The sequence below is a fragment of the Aspergillus oryzae genome, chromosome 6 (assembly GCF_000184455.2).
Source record: "Aspergillus oryzae RIB40 DNA, chromosome 6".
Lineage (NCBI taxonomy): Eukaryota > Fungi > Ascomycota > Eurotiomycetes > Eurotiales > Aspergillaceae > Aspergillus > Aspergillus oryzae.
Genome location: NC_036440.1, coordinates 3,765,651 through 3,781,118, shown reverse-complemented (window position 1 = coordinate 3,781,118; position 15,468 = coordinate 3,765,651). Strand labels below are relative to the sequence as shown.

At 46.7% G+C, this 15,468-nt stretch overlaps 3 protein-coding genes across 3 annotated transcripts; 2 read left to right on the top strand and 1 right to left on the bottom strand.

Annotated features, from left to right (window-relative positions):
- Positions 1-1,111: 1,111 nt before the first annotated feature.
- On the top strand, positions 1,112-4,438 carry AO090138000173 (uncharacterized protein; the record flags this gene model as incomplete). The annotated part of the gene is made up of 14 exons (XM_023238502.1): positions 1,112-1,213; positions 1,315-1,616; positions 1,682-1,936; positions 1,984-2,017; positions 2,039-2,148; positions 2,258-2,365; positions 2,422-2,469; positions 2,604-2,829; positions 2,875-2,901; positions 2,952-2,977; positions 3,041-3,082; positions 3,132-3,189; positions 3,243-4,021; positions 4,102-4,438. 14 exons carry the CDS (start codon positions 1,112-1,114, stop codon positions 4,436-4,438), a joined length of 2,454 nt encoding a protein of 817 aa, XP_023093294.1.
- Positions 4,439-7,617: 3,179 nt separating this feature from the next.
- Positions 7,618-9,475, top strand: AO090138000175 (uncharacterized protein; the record flags this gene model as incomplete). Its single annotated transcript, XM_001825625.1, has 5 exons — positions 7,618-7,869; positions 7,918-9,087; positions 9,145-9,263; positions 9,316-9,399; positions 9,451-9,475. 5 exons carry the CDS (start codon positions 7,618-7,620, stop codon positions 9,473-9,475), a joined length of 1,650 nt encoding a protein of 549 aa, XP_001825677.1.
- Positions 9,476-11,609: 2,134 nt separating this feature from the next.
- On the bottom strand, positions 11,610-12,493 carry AO090138000176 (zinc-binding alcohol dehydrogenase family protein; the record flags this gene model as incomplete). The annotated part of the gene is given in 3 exon segments (XM_023238501.1): positions 11,610-12,101; positions 12,156-12,454; positions 12,460-12,493. Coding segments are annotated over 3 exon segments (825 nt in total).
- Between the last annotated feature and the right edge of the window lie 2,975 nt (positions 12,494-15,468).

Genomic DNA, 15,468 nt, shown 5'->3' with positions numbered 1-15,468 from the left:
GAACGGACAAATATTGTCCATCGGGTAATAGAGATCAATTAAATGATAGGAAGCACAACTGTTTCAACTATGTCCACTCTAGGAGGAAGTGTACAGGTTATGCATAATACACTGTTGGTGACCATGCGTACATGGCATGTAGCTGTTGTGTTCGCATAATGATAAAAGCGAAGGCCCTAAATACATTAGGCGGTGGCTTTTCCTCTCGCGCGAGGTGCGCGGCCCGTAGGCCACGAAAAGTCCACGAAAAGTCCCCGGTTGGAAAAGTACGAATGAGGCTCAAGTAAGACGGCGAAATCCCAGAGCGTGAAGGAAGCCAGGTGTGGTAACGATAATCGGATGGGAGGCTGTGTTGTTGTGTCTGAGCGACGACTGGTGTTATTAGGTTCCCTCTGAGAGGACAGCCAGTCCCTGTCGACGGGTCTAATCCGACGGATGTCCGTATGTAATCCATATCATTGGCGCAAAGCTCACAACCACCGTTGTAGACGGCAGGCTAGCCTTGCGCATTGGACCCATAAGACGGCATGGACCACCCCACAAGGCGCTGTCAGAATCGTGTTTGTCTCCACTGGAACGAATAAAACGACCTGTGGGGGTTTTTAAACATCAGCGATTGCCTAACCACGTAGCCGAGATACGCTAAGAACTAGCTTCAAGAATATCGGTCCAGCTCACTGGTCGTTCGGGTATTAGTTGCAACTTTTCGAAACGAAACGGAGGGATAATTCTTCAGGGAGATGCGGGGGCCAAAACATGGCCGGTCCCCTGAGTATAAAATTGGGTACTCCTTCTCATAGAAGATGGCTGAGATGCAGCACACATTCCATTATTGCTCCATTATGTCGCGCGAAATTGAGCGGCTGCCGCAGCCAGCAGACAAGAAAAAGATGCGGCTCATTGTCGCCAGTTGCAGTCGGTAAGAGATTGTCCCTCTTAGACTGGAGTTAAGCAGGGGAGACCGTTCCTCTGCTGTAAGCTTGACTACAATAGTCCCACTGATTGACGACCGGACAGAACGGGTACACTAGGACTGCATGCAGGCCTGGAAATGTTAGGGTATACACCTTATCACATGATTGACGTGATGTTCAAGGGCAGAAGCCCTCATATGAAGGTCTTCACAGAGGCTATAATCGCCAACCACAACCAGCTCTCCGGCATCAAACGATACGAAACGCCAGACTTGGAGAGGTGGGTAGGAAATTATGATGTGAGTTTGGCTTATATTTCACCATACTTTTCGTTTGAATTGCCTCCGTTAAAAAACTTTGTTTTCCGACCGCGCTGAGCCAAAAGGCTGACACGTTCCAGTGCTTAATGGAAATCCCAAGTTATATTGGGAGTAGGGCCATGAGAGGCTATATCGAAGACCCCGATGTCAAGTTTATCGTGACGGAGCGATCGCCGGAAAAATGGGTGAGGTCGATCGATAATACTATTGGTGAAGCTGTAAAGGCAGCTCATAAGTTCCCATTGAATATCCTGAAACGGTTTGACTCGGAGCTGGGTCATTTCCTTCATCTCGCCACGGTAATGTACTGGGCTTATGCGGATGGAGCGAACCCAGGGGATGCCGACAGTGAAGCCGCTCTCTACCAGAACTACGTTGAATAGTGGGTAGTCTTGTCACCTGGCTCAACACATTGGTTTGGTTAAAACTGATCATCACGGGATATAGTATCCGTACTATGAAGGGCACACTGCCGAAGGATAGGCTTCTAGTGGTGAAGCTTGAGGAGGGTCTAGGCTGGGAACAGATCTGTCCATTCTTAGACCTGCCGATCCCCGAGGAAAAATATCCTCGCGGCAACGAGCCTGACAAGTTCCATCGTATTGTTGCGGACTATATGGAACCCAGAGTGAAGGCAGCTATGCTTAACCTTGGTGCAATGGTCCTTGCAACGGCCGGAGTAGCTGGATATTTGGGTTGGAGGTACTATGTTCGACAATGAACGCTGTGAAACTGATGAGCCATGATAGCGATCCAGTTAGTGGAGTCACCTCTAATGAAAGGGTATGAATTAAAGTAATTGAGTTGGAGATTCAATACTTAAAATCACTTAAAGTTGTCTCCGTCGATGACGTGATTTTGCTTAATTTGTGCTCATCAGGGACCACGCACGCTATGATATACGTGTGGGGCGAGTGATATGAGATAAAGTAAATCCCCTCCGTATCCATAGCAATTATGGTCAGACAATAGAAGCTCGTACACCATAACCAACTCTCTTTGGAGCTTGCTAATGGATAATAGGGAATATTTGAGGAGAGTCAAAGGCCCGAGTCTATGTGAGGATGATCGGCCAGGAGAGCCAGATGACTCGCATTGGCCAGGGATCTATGACAACTCCTTAATCTGCAGGTAGCTCCCAGCTAAGTACACCTGAGCTAGAAGTTGTAAGCCACCCCCTACGTCAGCAGACACCCTGTTATTTCAGACCGCAAGCAATCGGTACGCACCATGTCGTGAGCTTATTGATCGTGCCGAATCGTCAGAATTAGTGTTGGGCGACCAAGGGTCACGACACCTGAAGACTTTCCATCTCACGGGTTTCCACCTTATCTGTTTGATTATATGTTTATTTCTGCATTTTTACGAGTAATGACAAGCTCAAGAGTCTCCCATCTAACCATGCGCTGGTATGTTGGTCACGTGATGAAAATACGAATCAGATTGCGCGAGTCGACGATTCGTATTTCTTGCTTTTCTCTTGCTCTGCCCTCTTGATCTCCTGCTCAAGAGCTCTTGATATATGCAATCCAGACAAAGCTGGTCTCAGCATGCGTGAAATTGTAGGACCCCTATGGCCGGAATTCTTCCATAAAGTTATTACTCACGTTAAATATATATCCAGCTCAGTGTTCAGATAGGAAAATGTGTACGTCACAACATTCCAAGTTATTTGATAAGAAACTATGCATACTTATTGAGTTTTATAATTATGTAGGGTAATAACATCGGCTCTGCATTCTGGTTAGTATACATCAACAGCTAGAAGGCACACCCCTCCTGTTGCTGCATGCTGATGATCCGTAGGGAGGCTATCACGGATGAACATGGACTGGACACTTCGGGCAAGTAAGTAGTAATTCTCACGATGACTTTCTTGCTTCTTACGTCATCGCAGATTTACTGGTTCAGACTACCAACGTGAAAAACTGGATGTCTACTTTTCTGAGGTCATCGTTCAATACACAACCCTTGCGTATACGCCTTCCATCTGATTCATTTCCCATAGACCGAACCTCAGAATTATGTTCCTCGTGCAATATTGCTTGATTCGAAAAGTGATACTAGAGATAGAATCTGTACCGGCCCTCTTCGCACTTTCTTTCACCGTCGCAACCTTCTCTTCAAAGGGTATGGTGCCGGCCAGTGCTGGGCAGTAGGGTATCACACTGCAGGCGCCGAACTCATCGACGAAGCCATGGATATGGTACGTCGCGAGGCTGAGGAATGTGAATGTCTGCAAGGCTTTCAGATCGTTCACTCACTCGGTGGAGGAACTGGAGGTGGTATGGGCTCCCTCTTGATCTCAAGGTTGCGCGATGAATATCCCGACAGAGTGATCGCAACTTTCTCTATATTTCCTTCGCGGGTACCCGATGTTGTTGTCAAGCCCTACAATGTAACGTTGTCAATGAATCGGCTGATAGAAGACTCTGATGCAACATTCTGCATCGACAACCAGGCTCTTGTGGATACCTGCACAGGAACCCTTGGACAGTGCAATCCTTCTCATGAAAACCTGATTCGCTTCATGGCACAGGCTATGTCCGGTGTCACGGCTTGTTTTCGTTTCCCGGGGCAGCTCAATTCGGATCTGCGCAAGCTAACAACAACTATGGTGCCGCTTTCTCGCCTACACTTCTTCACGCTTGGAGTATCCCCTCTCTCCCGCCAAACCTCGGAGTCCTCCAGTGTCCCGAGAATCACTCAGAAATTGTTCAGTTCGGACAGCATAGCGGCTTCTGTGGACCACCGCATAAGCCGCTCCCTCTCATGCTTGACCATTTTGTAAGAGTGCCATCCTTTCTCTATCTACTGATTTATCATAAACGTCCATGCGAGTTTGTGTCAAATGCTAAGTAGAGCAGCCGCGGTAAGGTATCCATCGCTGAGATAGAAGCGCAACTGGACAATCTGCGGAACAAGCGCTCTCCTGATTATATAGAATGGGTTCCCAATGACATCCGGTGTACTGCTTATTTACCTCATGACTACGATATGTCAGGCACTCTCTTGATCAACTCGACGTCTATCCAAAAAATGTTTAGTCATGTCAGCGAGCAGTTTTCGGCTTTGTACCGGCGCAAGGCCTATATCAATCCTTATACCTGGAATGGGGTGGATGAGATGGATTTTGTGGAGGCCGAGTCGAACATGAATGATCTGATCGAAGAATACCGGGAGCACCAGGACGGCCCTATTTGATGCATTGGATGAAATAGAAGGGTAGCGATACTGAAAATCCATTATACGGTATCAACTAGAAGCTAAACATGAAATGTAATCCCGGCGCAACCATTGGAACACGACCAATTGGCAGATCATATAGCTTCAGGGATCTCAAAATCGGGAATACTTCTAGAAACACTATGATACTCACTGTTACGCTTCGCCGGTCCTAATGTAGGTCCTTCTCGACGCACAAGGTATGTCCAGAGCTGTTGGGCCTTCCACAGTTCCTTTCCGAAACAATGCCAAGCGGTCACGACTACCTCCCCCCCGTTGCCTCCTTCGTATCGCACGCGATATTTAGTCGCACAGCTCTTACAGCGCCGAATAAAGTTGCCCTTCGTTTCCGCGTCTTCCACCTGTAGAGGTGTATCGGGTTGAGGGACACCCTTCCGTAAATGTGGTGGGAAAGCGGCTGCGATGGCCAAAGTAAGAAGCGGGCTTTTGGTTATGACTTTATTTGATCGTGAGGTGTTTATCGTGGAGATATTTGTCGTCGATAGATGTGCACAAACACGAAACGGAAGGGAGGTGATATGTGTCGCTTGAAGGGTGCGACGCTGAGAATTGCTGATTCGTAGACGGTGCTCTTGCGTAAGGACAAGATTCCGTTCAACCCATTGTGCGCATGAGGTCAGCCTGTAGCTCACTAAATCCTTATTGAAGGTAAAGTCGCCCTGAAACAGTGGAATTGGTGGACTAAGCCCTGGAGAGACGGGCTGCAATTTGAACGTCTCGAGGATATGCTCCCACACCAGACTGTAGCCACCTGATGGTGTTTGAGGCCAGTAATCAATGCTGGCTAGCTGACCCATGCAAAGCTTCGTCCATTTGGTCTCACGATGGTCCTTGGGTGGCTTTAGAGGTGGGTGGAGAGTCTCACATCGAGGGCAGTATTCACTCCCTGGGATGTCGCGCTGGAGAAGCTCAACTAGTGATCCACTATATCCACATTGAAGGCTATAGCGGCGATTCCTCCCACGAAAGCTTGCCCAGGATGTGGTACCGAGCAGAGCTAGAGCTTCTTTGCAGGTCAGGGTTAAACAAGCCTCGGCGTCAGGCGGTAGATGGTTAATGATTGCGTCGAAAATTTCTCTGGGCAATGAGAATAGGCGTAATTGTCGATTGAGGTCTGTTTCAGCTTCAGATGGTGACCGGTCAAGATACGTTGGTTTGGCCTTTTTCCCTACTCGACGAGTGCTATTATTATTGCCATGATGTTCGGATCTTTGGTGGTTGTCGCTTCTTTGGTTGCGCAGAGATATTTTTCTTTGGCCTTTTTTATTGCTAGAAGCAGTTAAGTGGGCCTTCTGGGACCGTGTACGTGCCATGTTTATAATTCTCGTAATATCACTACTCATTTTAGAGATGTCAACACTCCATCTTATAGATTGAGCGAACTAAGAGAAAATCATGATATATGATTGCTGCCTGATTTCGACCCGGTGGGTGCCTGGCTCCAGGCAGCCGTCCACTGTTCAACTCCGTTCCTCCCTAAAGCGCGGGATCTCGCCCAACTCAACCAGTTCAAAATTCTACCACCAAAATCCATGTTTCGCGGATGTACCAAGTACTCTCCGGTAATTCGAGGAGAAGATCTATATAGTAAGTACCAGCTAGCACACGTTGGGCCTTACAGTAGTCGGCACTGATCTGACCCATCCTTAACCAGCCATGCCAAGTCCTGGGCGGCAGAAGTCAAGCAATTGTTGGAGAGAACAAAAGGCACTGGTTGGCTATGAGAGAAGAGGTGAGATTTGGTTTGCCGATGAGAAACCCCAGCGGCAAGAGGTCATGGTTATCTATGCTACGCGATATAGTTCAAACTGCCGAATTCTAGGCAAAGCCGATTTCAAGGGATGCGCTGGTCAGCAGCTTGGCCATTGTCGAGGAGCACCTGAAGTGTGCATATAGTACCACTGTGACTGTGAAGGGCTTCATGTTTGAGGCTGAGACTGTCCTCTGTATGAGCATGTTATTCGTCTATACGTTTCACGGTCGGCTACCGCTAGTGTACAGCTTTAATGATGGGTTTGAGGAAGAATCTGATATTCATATGTATCTTGAGGAGATTGACAGAGTGTTGATAGAGGAACTGTTGTTTTAAATGATGGATCATAGACGACAAGTTGGATTGAGTTATACTATACTATCTCGTATTTTCAACACATAATGGCTCTGCTAGGTACCTTTGTGTTCTTCTTTGACTTCAGCTTCCATCTTTACTTAACATTTTAAACGCCATTCTACCTTGAAATTCACTTTAGTCTATAGCATCAAGTAGCCACCACACTAATGAACTTCTACAGCAATTGTAGCCATCGGTGTTACTAATCGTAGAAACTCTTCAAAGTGTCAACTGTGCAGTATCTAGTATAGATAAGAGTTGTGGATATGACCGGTTGGTACATCGGCAATAGCATTATTCTTCACCATTGTTGCTGTAAATGTCGCCATAGCGACAACCGATGCTCTAGCGACCGACATCCGGATGGCCAAGAAGAACTGCAATTTCTTTATCGTTTGTTCTTTTTTGTGTCTTTCTGGGCTGTAGAGTGAGAAGCAGTAGAAACATTTACCAACCCGTAAGACTAAATTGCATGTGCTGTTTCCATTCCCATATATATAATGTGTATCCATATGCGTTATGGACCTCAGACAGAATGCCAAGTCCAGATTGCCAAAGGCTCGGGAAAAGTAAATTTAAGCTCAGTCGCGACATCTGGACTGCCATGATTCTAGATATCATAAGGTTATTTTCATTTGAAGCGAGCGGTGGGCATTGGGCCATTGCCAGGAACGATGGCGTGTGAAATCGTGTGGTGATGCAAGTCTTGGTATACCGCGAGTCGGGTAAATTTTCGCGAGACTTGGTTCTAGCCAGTGTACGAAGCTCCTACTTTAGCAATAAGGTCGAGGTAAAAGAATTGAGTTTGGCTACGGATTGTCTCTGTAAAACCCCGCTTCTAGTAGAGTTGAACTCGCGTTAGGCGATGCTGTCTAAAAATTATATCATCTATCTGCGCAGTCACGACATCTCCTACTCCGTACAGCAATAGGTCATTATCAGGCGCAGATCGTTATAAAGGCGTCTTATCTGGCCCAAATTATGCCGACCATGGATTATATCACCAACTCTAGACATCTAACAAAAAATGGCTGAGAAAGAACCGAAAACTGTGCCCGTTTCTTCTACCGAGGTAGATACTGACTCTCTGGGGGCCAGTGTCAAATATGATTCAGACAGAGAGCGTCAAGACAAGCAGAGCCAGCCTCTCCCGGGGAAAAGCACTTTCGAGACAGAAGACCATCGCCTCTATCGACCCATCGACAGCTATGAGGGCATTCATCGCTGGGATCCTGACTTTGAATGGACCGAAGAGGAAGAGAGGAAAATCGTCAGAAAGGTAAGACTATCTATTATCCCTATATGAGCACCTGGCTTATAACTATAGATTGACTGGCGAGTCTGCACGTTCGCGTGTGTTACGTTCTTCGCGCTGCAGCTTGATCGAGGAAATATCAACCAGGCGCTCTCGGATACGATGTTGCAAGACCTACACATGACCAGCAATGACTACAACACGGGCCAAACCATTTTCTTAGTCTGCTTTCTGATCGCCGAGATGCCCTCGCAGTTGATTTCCAAGCGACTGGGCCCCGATCGCTGGATTCCTTTTCAGATGGTGGCATGGAGTTTAGTCGCCGCGTGCCAGGCATTTTTGAAGACCAAATCAGCTTATCTAGGCATCCGTGCCTTGCTTGGACTGCTTGAGGGTGGTTTCATCCCTGACACAATTCTTTTCTTATCATTCTTCTACAAGTCTAGTGAGCTCCCGAAACGGCTGACCTGCTTCTGGATTTCATACACCCTCACGAGCATCATTGGCGCATTTCTAGCCTTTGGCCTGCTCCATATCAAGGACTCCAATGGTGGCGGATCCTGGAGGTACCTCTTCGCGTATGAAGGTCTTATCACTGGTGTTATCGGCATCCTCGCTGCTTTTTGGATGCCAGCAGGCCCAACCCAGACCAAAGGCGGACTCCGAGGGAAAGACGGATGGTTCAACGAGCGCGAAGAGAAGATCATGGTCAATCGCGTCATTCGCGACGATCCAAGTAAAGGAACCATGCACAATCGCCAGGCTGTTACCCCAAAGCTCCTCTGGTACTCATTAAAGGACTACCATATGTGGCCGATCTATGCTCTTGGATTGATTTGGATGATTCCCTACACCCCAGCCAGCAACTATCTCACCTTGCAACTGCGCCAGCAAGGATTTACCACCTTCCAAACCAACCTACTTGTGATCCCTTCAGCTGTCGTCAGCATCATAACCATGATCACGACCACGTGGATCGCAGAGCGTACCAACCAGCGTTTACTCCTCGGCGCCGCAGCTGAGATTTGGTATTTGGTCCTACTGATTGCACTCGAGACGCTCCCTATGAAAAGCATGCCTTGGCCTCGATTTGCCATCCTAACTCTCACGGTCGGAGGGCCCAGCATTCATCCCGTCTTGGTAGCATTGACCTCGCGGAATGCAGGCTCTGTCCGGACACGAACGGTCGCTTCTGCGTTGTACAATATGTCCGTGCAAATCAGTAGCATTGCTTCTGCTAACGTGCGCTGTCCCATGAATTGGTCTATGTTTGTCAAATACTAAACTTGGGTTATATAGGTCTACCGAACCGATGATGCACCATATTACAGGGAGGGAAATAAGGTCACGATCGCATTGGCTGTTGTCAGCTTCTTCCTTTTCATAGGATCAAAGCTATACTATGATTGGCGCAATAGGTATGTACTGTACGCATCAATATGTTTCTAGACCAGTGACTGATCTGAGCAGGCGAAACACCGAGAAATGGAATGCCCTCACCAGTGAACAGAAACAACAGTATGTTCGGGATAACTCAGTCATGAACAATAAACGGTGAGTTGTGACTTGGTATCTTTAGTTCCGGAAGCTGACAACATGGCCTAGACTTGACTTCCGGTTTGCCTCTTGAATCATTGGCCGGTGTGGCTTTGCAACTACCATGAACATATTTATCACATCACCTTTCAATGATCCTGTAGAGGTCTAGTAATTTTGGTTGTTATTGCGATATTGGGTCGAGCGCCAAGGACGGAGGGGGAACCTCAACCCGTACAAAGAGGTCCGTTCTAGAAAGATAGATAATACACAACCTATGATGAATGGAGAACCTAATGCATCTGAATCACGACATAGCTTGAACCCCGTGAGCTCGAGTCAGTCATGGTGGGTAAAAAGTTTGACATTATTGCTTGGTAATTGCGTCAACATCACTTAAATGAGGCTATCCCGGCCGGTAAGCGCAATTGCCAATTTAATTCGCTCCATCTTGATCCATCCCACAGCACCTTGTGAAATAGCCCGGTTTACCCCGAGTAGGAGTCCTTTTCTCTTTGAATCTTTCCATTTACCAACTATGATGCATTCCAAACTTGCTCCCCAATGCAAATCTGCCGCCGGAATCGGCGGCCTACACCCCCCCCCCCATATTGGCCCCAGCGACCCTCGAAGACACAGAAGCACGCAGAGACATACAGGACGCACTTGAAAGCAGTATCGGCACGCAAACCATAATACCCATAATATTCATGCACACGGCCTTTAGGTATTGCTGTGATGTTTCCCTGTGTAGGTGTATCATAGTCATCCAAAAAGTAGCCGGAACATTAGACATACGTCCTGATCCACCGGTATATTCAGTTTTGAAGCAAATCAGCCGCTTTCAGGATTAGTGGGTACTGCCGGACATGACTTGGCAGAGTAGATTACATGGGTAATTTTGAGCCCGTTCTTGGTGATCATGACATAGCTACACGAATGGACCTTGGGAATGTACGAACGGAAACACCGCCAGTTGTAAAGGCTTTGGCTTGTACGCCTTTTGTCCTCGGAGAGTCTTTTCTAGCTTTTCTAGCTACCTATAGTAGTATATTAATCAAATTGATCACAGCTATTCATTACAAGGCCAACTCCCAAAATAGGAAACTAGAGATCCCCGCTTGGGGAAATCCCGGCGTGAGCTACTGCGCGGCAGTTATACTCAAATGTGGTATTTTCCAAGATAGTCAATAATTAAATCTACTAGAATTATTCATTACTAGGATTAAATTCTTAAAAAGGAAGTTAGTTGAAGCGGAGAAGCCCTAGCTTGATCTATGCAGTAATTATACTTTGAAACCCCAAGGCCCTGTAGAGCTATTCTAAATAGGAATGTGAGTGAAGTGGGGACATTAGAGCATGGGCTGCTGTGCGCCCTGTGCCGTAACTGTATTCCGGATCCCTGAGTGTATGCCGATATGCATCAGTACCAACATCATAGGCTTGCAAGTCTTACCTACTGAGTGAGCCGATTTGCACCGGAAAATAACATATTAATCAAATTCCCTCGAGCTTGTGCAAAGGGTTATGACATCTAGATATACAATTTTCCAAGTAGTTTGATGAGTGGTATATAGCCCAAAGGCAAGTAGTATATCCTGCAATGACCTCAGCACTCCGATGAAATAGTATTCGAAAGGAATATGCAATTTCCACAGTATAATTTCAGTCTTGAGAAGCCAAACCGTTACTAAAGTTGATGGTTGGACCTAAAGTAACAGTCAATACGGTTCAAGCCAAGATCTTGAATGGCATGATCAAGGGAACTTGTCAAATCCGTCATCAGGACGATGGAATAGCTGAAATTTCCCGATCCGTGGTGCAAAAAGAGAAGTCTCAACGCTACGGCGGTCCAGCTTCATGTACGGGGACGTGATCATCTTCCACAATATACAAGAACAGACCGAGGAAGACTGGTGTCGTGAAAATGAGGGCCTGTGAGTTCCCGCTCCTGGTCTAGTTTACCATTCGTTGTCCCAAACTTCTTTATATATGAAAATCTAGCTTCCATGTTTAAAGTGGTTCAACGGCATGCATAAATCGTTCCGTACAGACACTGCCAGTTAAACAGACGAGAACATAGAAAGAAGGACCATTCCATAGACAATTTGCCAGGCCTCTCCACCACAGGTGATAACCCGTTTCCGCTCACTTTACATAGTGCGTTTGTCACCACCTCAAAAACGTAAAGCATAACGCAGTCGAGTCAGAGGCAGACATCTGGAGACCTATTCAAATACATCTGCTTGGGGGTCCAACACTAGTTTCTTCGAGGCTCGCCCTTCTAAAACGTCGGCACAAGCTTCCTGGATTTTGTTTAAGCCACCAGGTCGCTTTTCCAAGGGCGTGGGGGTCACGTTCCCGCCCAAAGCTCCGGGGAGGTAGTCACGATACCACCATTCCGTAAAAGCTGTATTTTCCGGCTTCTGGGTGGTCATGCTGAAAAAGTCGTAGACCAGGTGGACATTTCCGGCAAGATGCATTTCATCACTTTGCGGTCGGACAGAAGCAAATGTGCCGCCTCCAGGTTGTAGGACCTCGCTCAAAGCGCTTGCACCTATCGCATCCCCTGACGCTGTCATGATAAAGTCATAGGGACCGAGGTTCTTCAGCTTAGAAACTATTTCATCGTCCTTGTAGTCATAAACCGCAGAGGCCCCGAGGCCACGAACATATTCAAACTTTCGCGGGGAAGCGGTTGCCACGACTTCATAGCCAAGCTAGAAATGCTGTCAGTTATCCCTCGGAAACATCAATGGGCTATTCCTACTCACGCCAGCAGCATACTGAACAGCGTAACCCCCCACGGATCCGCTTGCGCTCCAGATTAGTACTTTTCCACTGCACTTTGTTCCAGGTTTATTCATTCCCAAGTGTAAGTGTAAGGCTGCAACAGCTGTTAAGAGTGAGAAAGGTATCGCAGCAGCGTCCTCGAAAGTTGTGCTTGTTGGTATCTTAGCGGTGGTAGCTTCTCTGCTCACGACGAATTTCTGCCAGCCTCCGTACTTAGATTGTTTGACCTGGTAAACAGGTGTATCGGACACAACGCGGTCTCCCTTCTTGAATCTGGTGACTGACGAGCCGACTTCATGGACAGTGCCGGCAACCCCATTACCTAAGATGAATGGGTAACGTAATCGGTAAGCGAGCGGGCCATGCAAGCGAGCGGGCCACGCGCTGCTATATTAAAAATTAAAATAATCAAAATACTATAAATTTAGACTTCTATATAAAAATAAATGATTCTATTGATTTGGGTAGTGCGTAATTTTATAACTCTATACACTATAGCTAGAATATTTAGATAGAGCGCGTCTAGAAGCCAATTTAATAGATAGAGGTCTATCTGCCTATACGGCTTTATTTACCTGATTTTGGCGCTCTATAAGAATTTAGGCTTTAGATACTAATATATCTTTTTTAAAAGTAATCTATTTAGTAGAGCGTTTTTACTTTTTAAGCTGTTTTTTATACACAGTCTAATATTACTCTAATTAATATTTTAATATTATTATATTATTTATAGCTCGTTCGGTATCTTTAATTAATTGATTTAAACTAGTTTTGATAGGTAAATGGAGACTATGAGATCGATTTTTAAACAGCTTTTTAAATATAGATTCTGATTTTTTTAATTATTTAACTATATAAAACGTTTTAGACACTGAGCTGTCTCGGCTGCTAGATCTACTACTCGGAGATGTAGAGGTCTTAAGCTAAATTATTAGTTGAGAAAGAATATATTTAAAGCTTAAAAAAACTAGACCAGTAGCTTTAAAAATACTATAGATATTACTATTGATAAAGATTGCTGCGTGGGTCTGAGAATATATTTTTAAGAAATTAAATTTATTAATATAATTAAATCCGCAGTATATTTTAGATTTAATTAGATCTCTATATAAGCCTTTTAATGGCGAGAAAATAGTAATATTAAATAGTTATAGATGTGACGGTTAGCGGGGCGACAGAAACGGCACCCATTGCACCGCCGTTCTGCCACCGGACACCGCCTGCCACCCCTGGTAGCCATACTACCCGTTGTGGTATAGTGTATACCACTTTGGGGATCGCGCCGTATTCTCGCCGCTTTTACTTGACTCTCCTGCCGCCTTGACACAACAACTCCATCTATATAAGGCCAACCTGCCTTCTTCAACGACGACGCACTTTTCTCATTCTCTTTTTCTTTTTTCTTTTTCTCCCCCTCCCATCTCCCTCGCACCATGCACTGCCCCCTTTTCGAAGGATGCCGCCTTATCCGACAATTGTCCTTTTCCAGTATGGCGCCGCCCACTCGCCCTTTCAGCGACGGAGTCGCCGACAGGCCATTTGATGGATTGAGACATGGTTACACCCCCTTCATTAGATTTTGAGCTATCCACCACGCCCCTGATACCGTTTTTCTTGCTTATGGTAGCATTTAGGCCGCTGGGCTCTCGAAGTCATGCAGTCATGACGGTTTTCGCCCTATCATGCCCGAGCTGATCGTTGATTTGGATTTCTGATTAAATTTTCCAATCTCCAACATACGCCCTCTTTTTCCTTTGGTTCCTCTGCTCTCTTCCTCTGATCTTTTGTATCTACTCTTATGATCACTTCATCTACGGAGCTCTGAGATTTCGTATGGGAACAACAGCCCCTGGTGATCCAGGTCCCTAGGATGGCATTCGTCCTCGGGTGATCCGGGCTACGTCTCTCTCCCCAAGGGCCATCAGTTGACCCACCAGGCTCAATTTCCTTCCGTGTCCTCGCCTTGTGTATCAGCCAATAGCGAAATTACCGCATTTCCTTCATTTCTGTGTATGCCTGCGAATCAGGCCCAAATGCTGCATTAGGTCAATGGGATGTTTGACATGTGAGGCTTGGAGCTGCAATACTTGGACACGATTGGCGCAGGGCACCGGATTCAGTCTGTAGGCAACGCGTTTTTTATGAAGATGGACACGTCAGCAGCCTCGCGAGATTTGACGATGCGAAGAATTCGCCTTGCCACTTCTTCCGATAAAAAAGGCGGAATGATGGAGTCAATGCACCGCGAGCAAGTATAAGGAGGCCAGCGGAACCTGCAAAAGTGGCGGCGTCGCAATCGATTTTCCTCATAACCTACATACACCCTCCCCTTCGATTTCTATTCCCTCTTCACCTTCCCTCTCCAGCTTCTCAATCGTCTCCCCTCCAGAAAATCCCATTTCCTGCAATATGTTGTTTACGCATCACATGGACAACTTCAAACCGTGGACTCCCCCTCACACGAAATCATTCTCACGGCACAAATCCCACAAATCACGCACTCCAAGAGCCAGCAATCTCACCCACCCCAAGCCTCGGCATGATTCACTCCCTAGCACTTTGCCATTCCCCAAGCATAGCCTCCCTGCGCGGCCACCGGCTGAAGTCTGCATGAATATCAGTACAAACACTCAGCCGGGTACGCCACTGAGCTCCCAATCTCAACCACGGGGGATATCTATACCTCCACCAAATACACCATACTCGGAAAAGCCCAAGCACGCCACAGCATCTCCACCCGATCCAGCACCTCACACCTCAAATTCAGATGGAACATCACCCTATGATTTCCAAGATATCACTGATACTCCGATTGAGCCACCCTTCTTTTGGGAAGATACTGTAATGGGTGGCCCATCATCACCCAGTATGTCTAGCTCGGATGATAGCTTAAAAGAGTTTTTCAGGCTTCCAGATATACAGAACGACATTCCCATTGACCCTTTAATCCTTGCCAACGACGGACCTTGGGAAGCTAGCGACCTGCACCAACCTGTCCTACAAGACGATAGTCTTATTGTTTCAGAGACAATTTGTCCATATCCTGAACCTCCACCCATTCTCCACCATGTACCTGACCATCATAGAGTTTCCAGCGAACGGCCTCGTAGCCAGAATGGGAATACTCAAACAAGGGATCACACTCACGCCCACATCCAGAGTCCTGGACATTTACACCCATCCCATCACAATAGTGAAACACGGGCGTCTTGCTCTAGTGGCGCCAGTAAAAACCTCCACGGCAAACCGTCTAAAAATTGCAAGCGAAAGAGGCATCAATCAGAAGGACGAGCT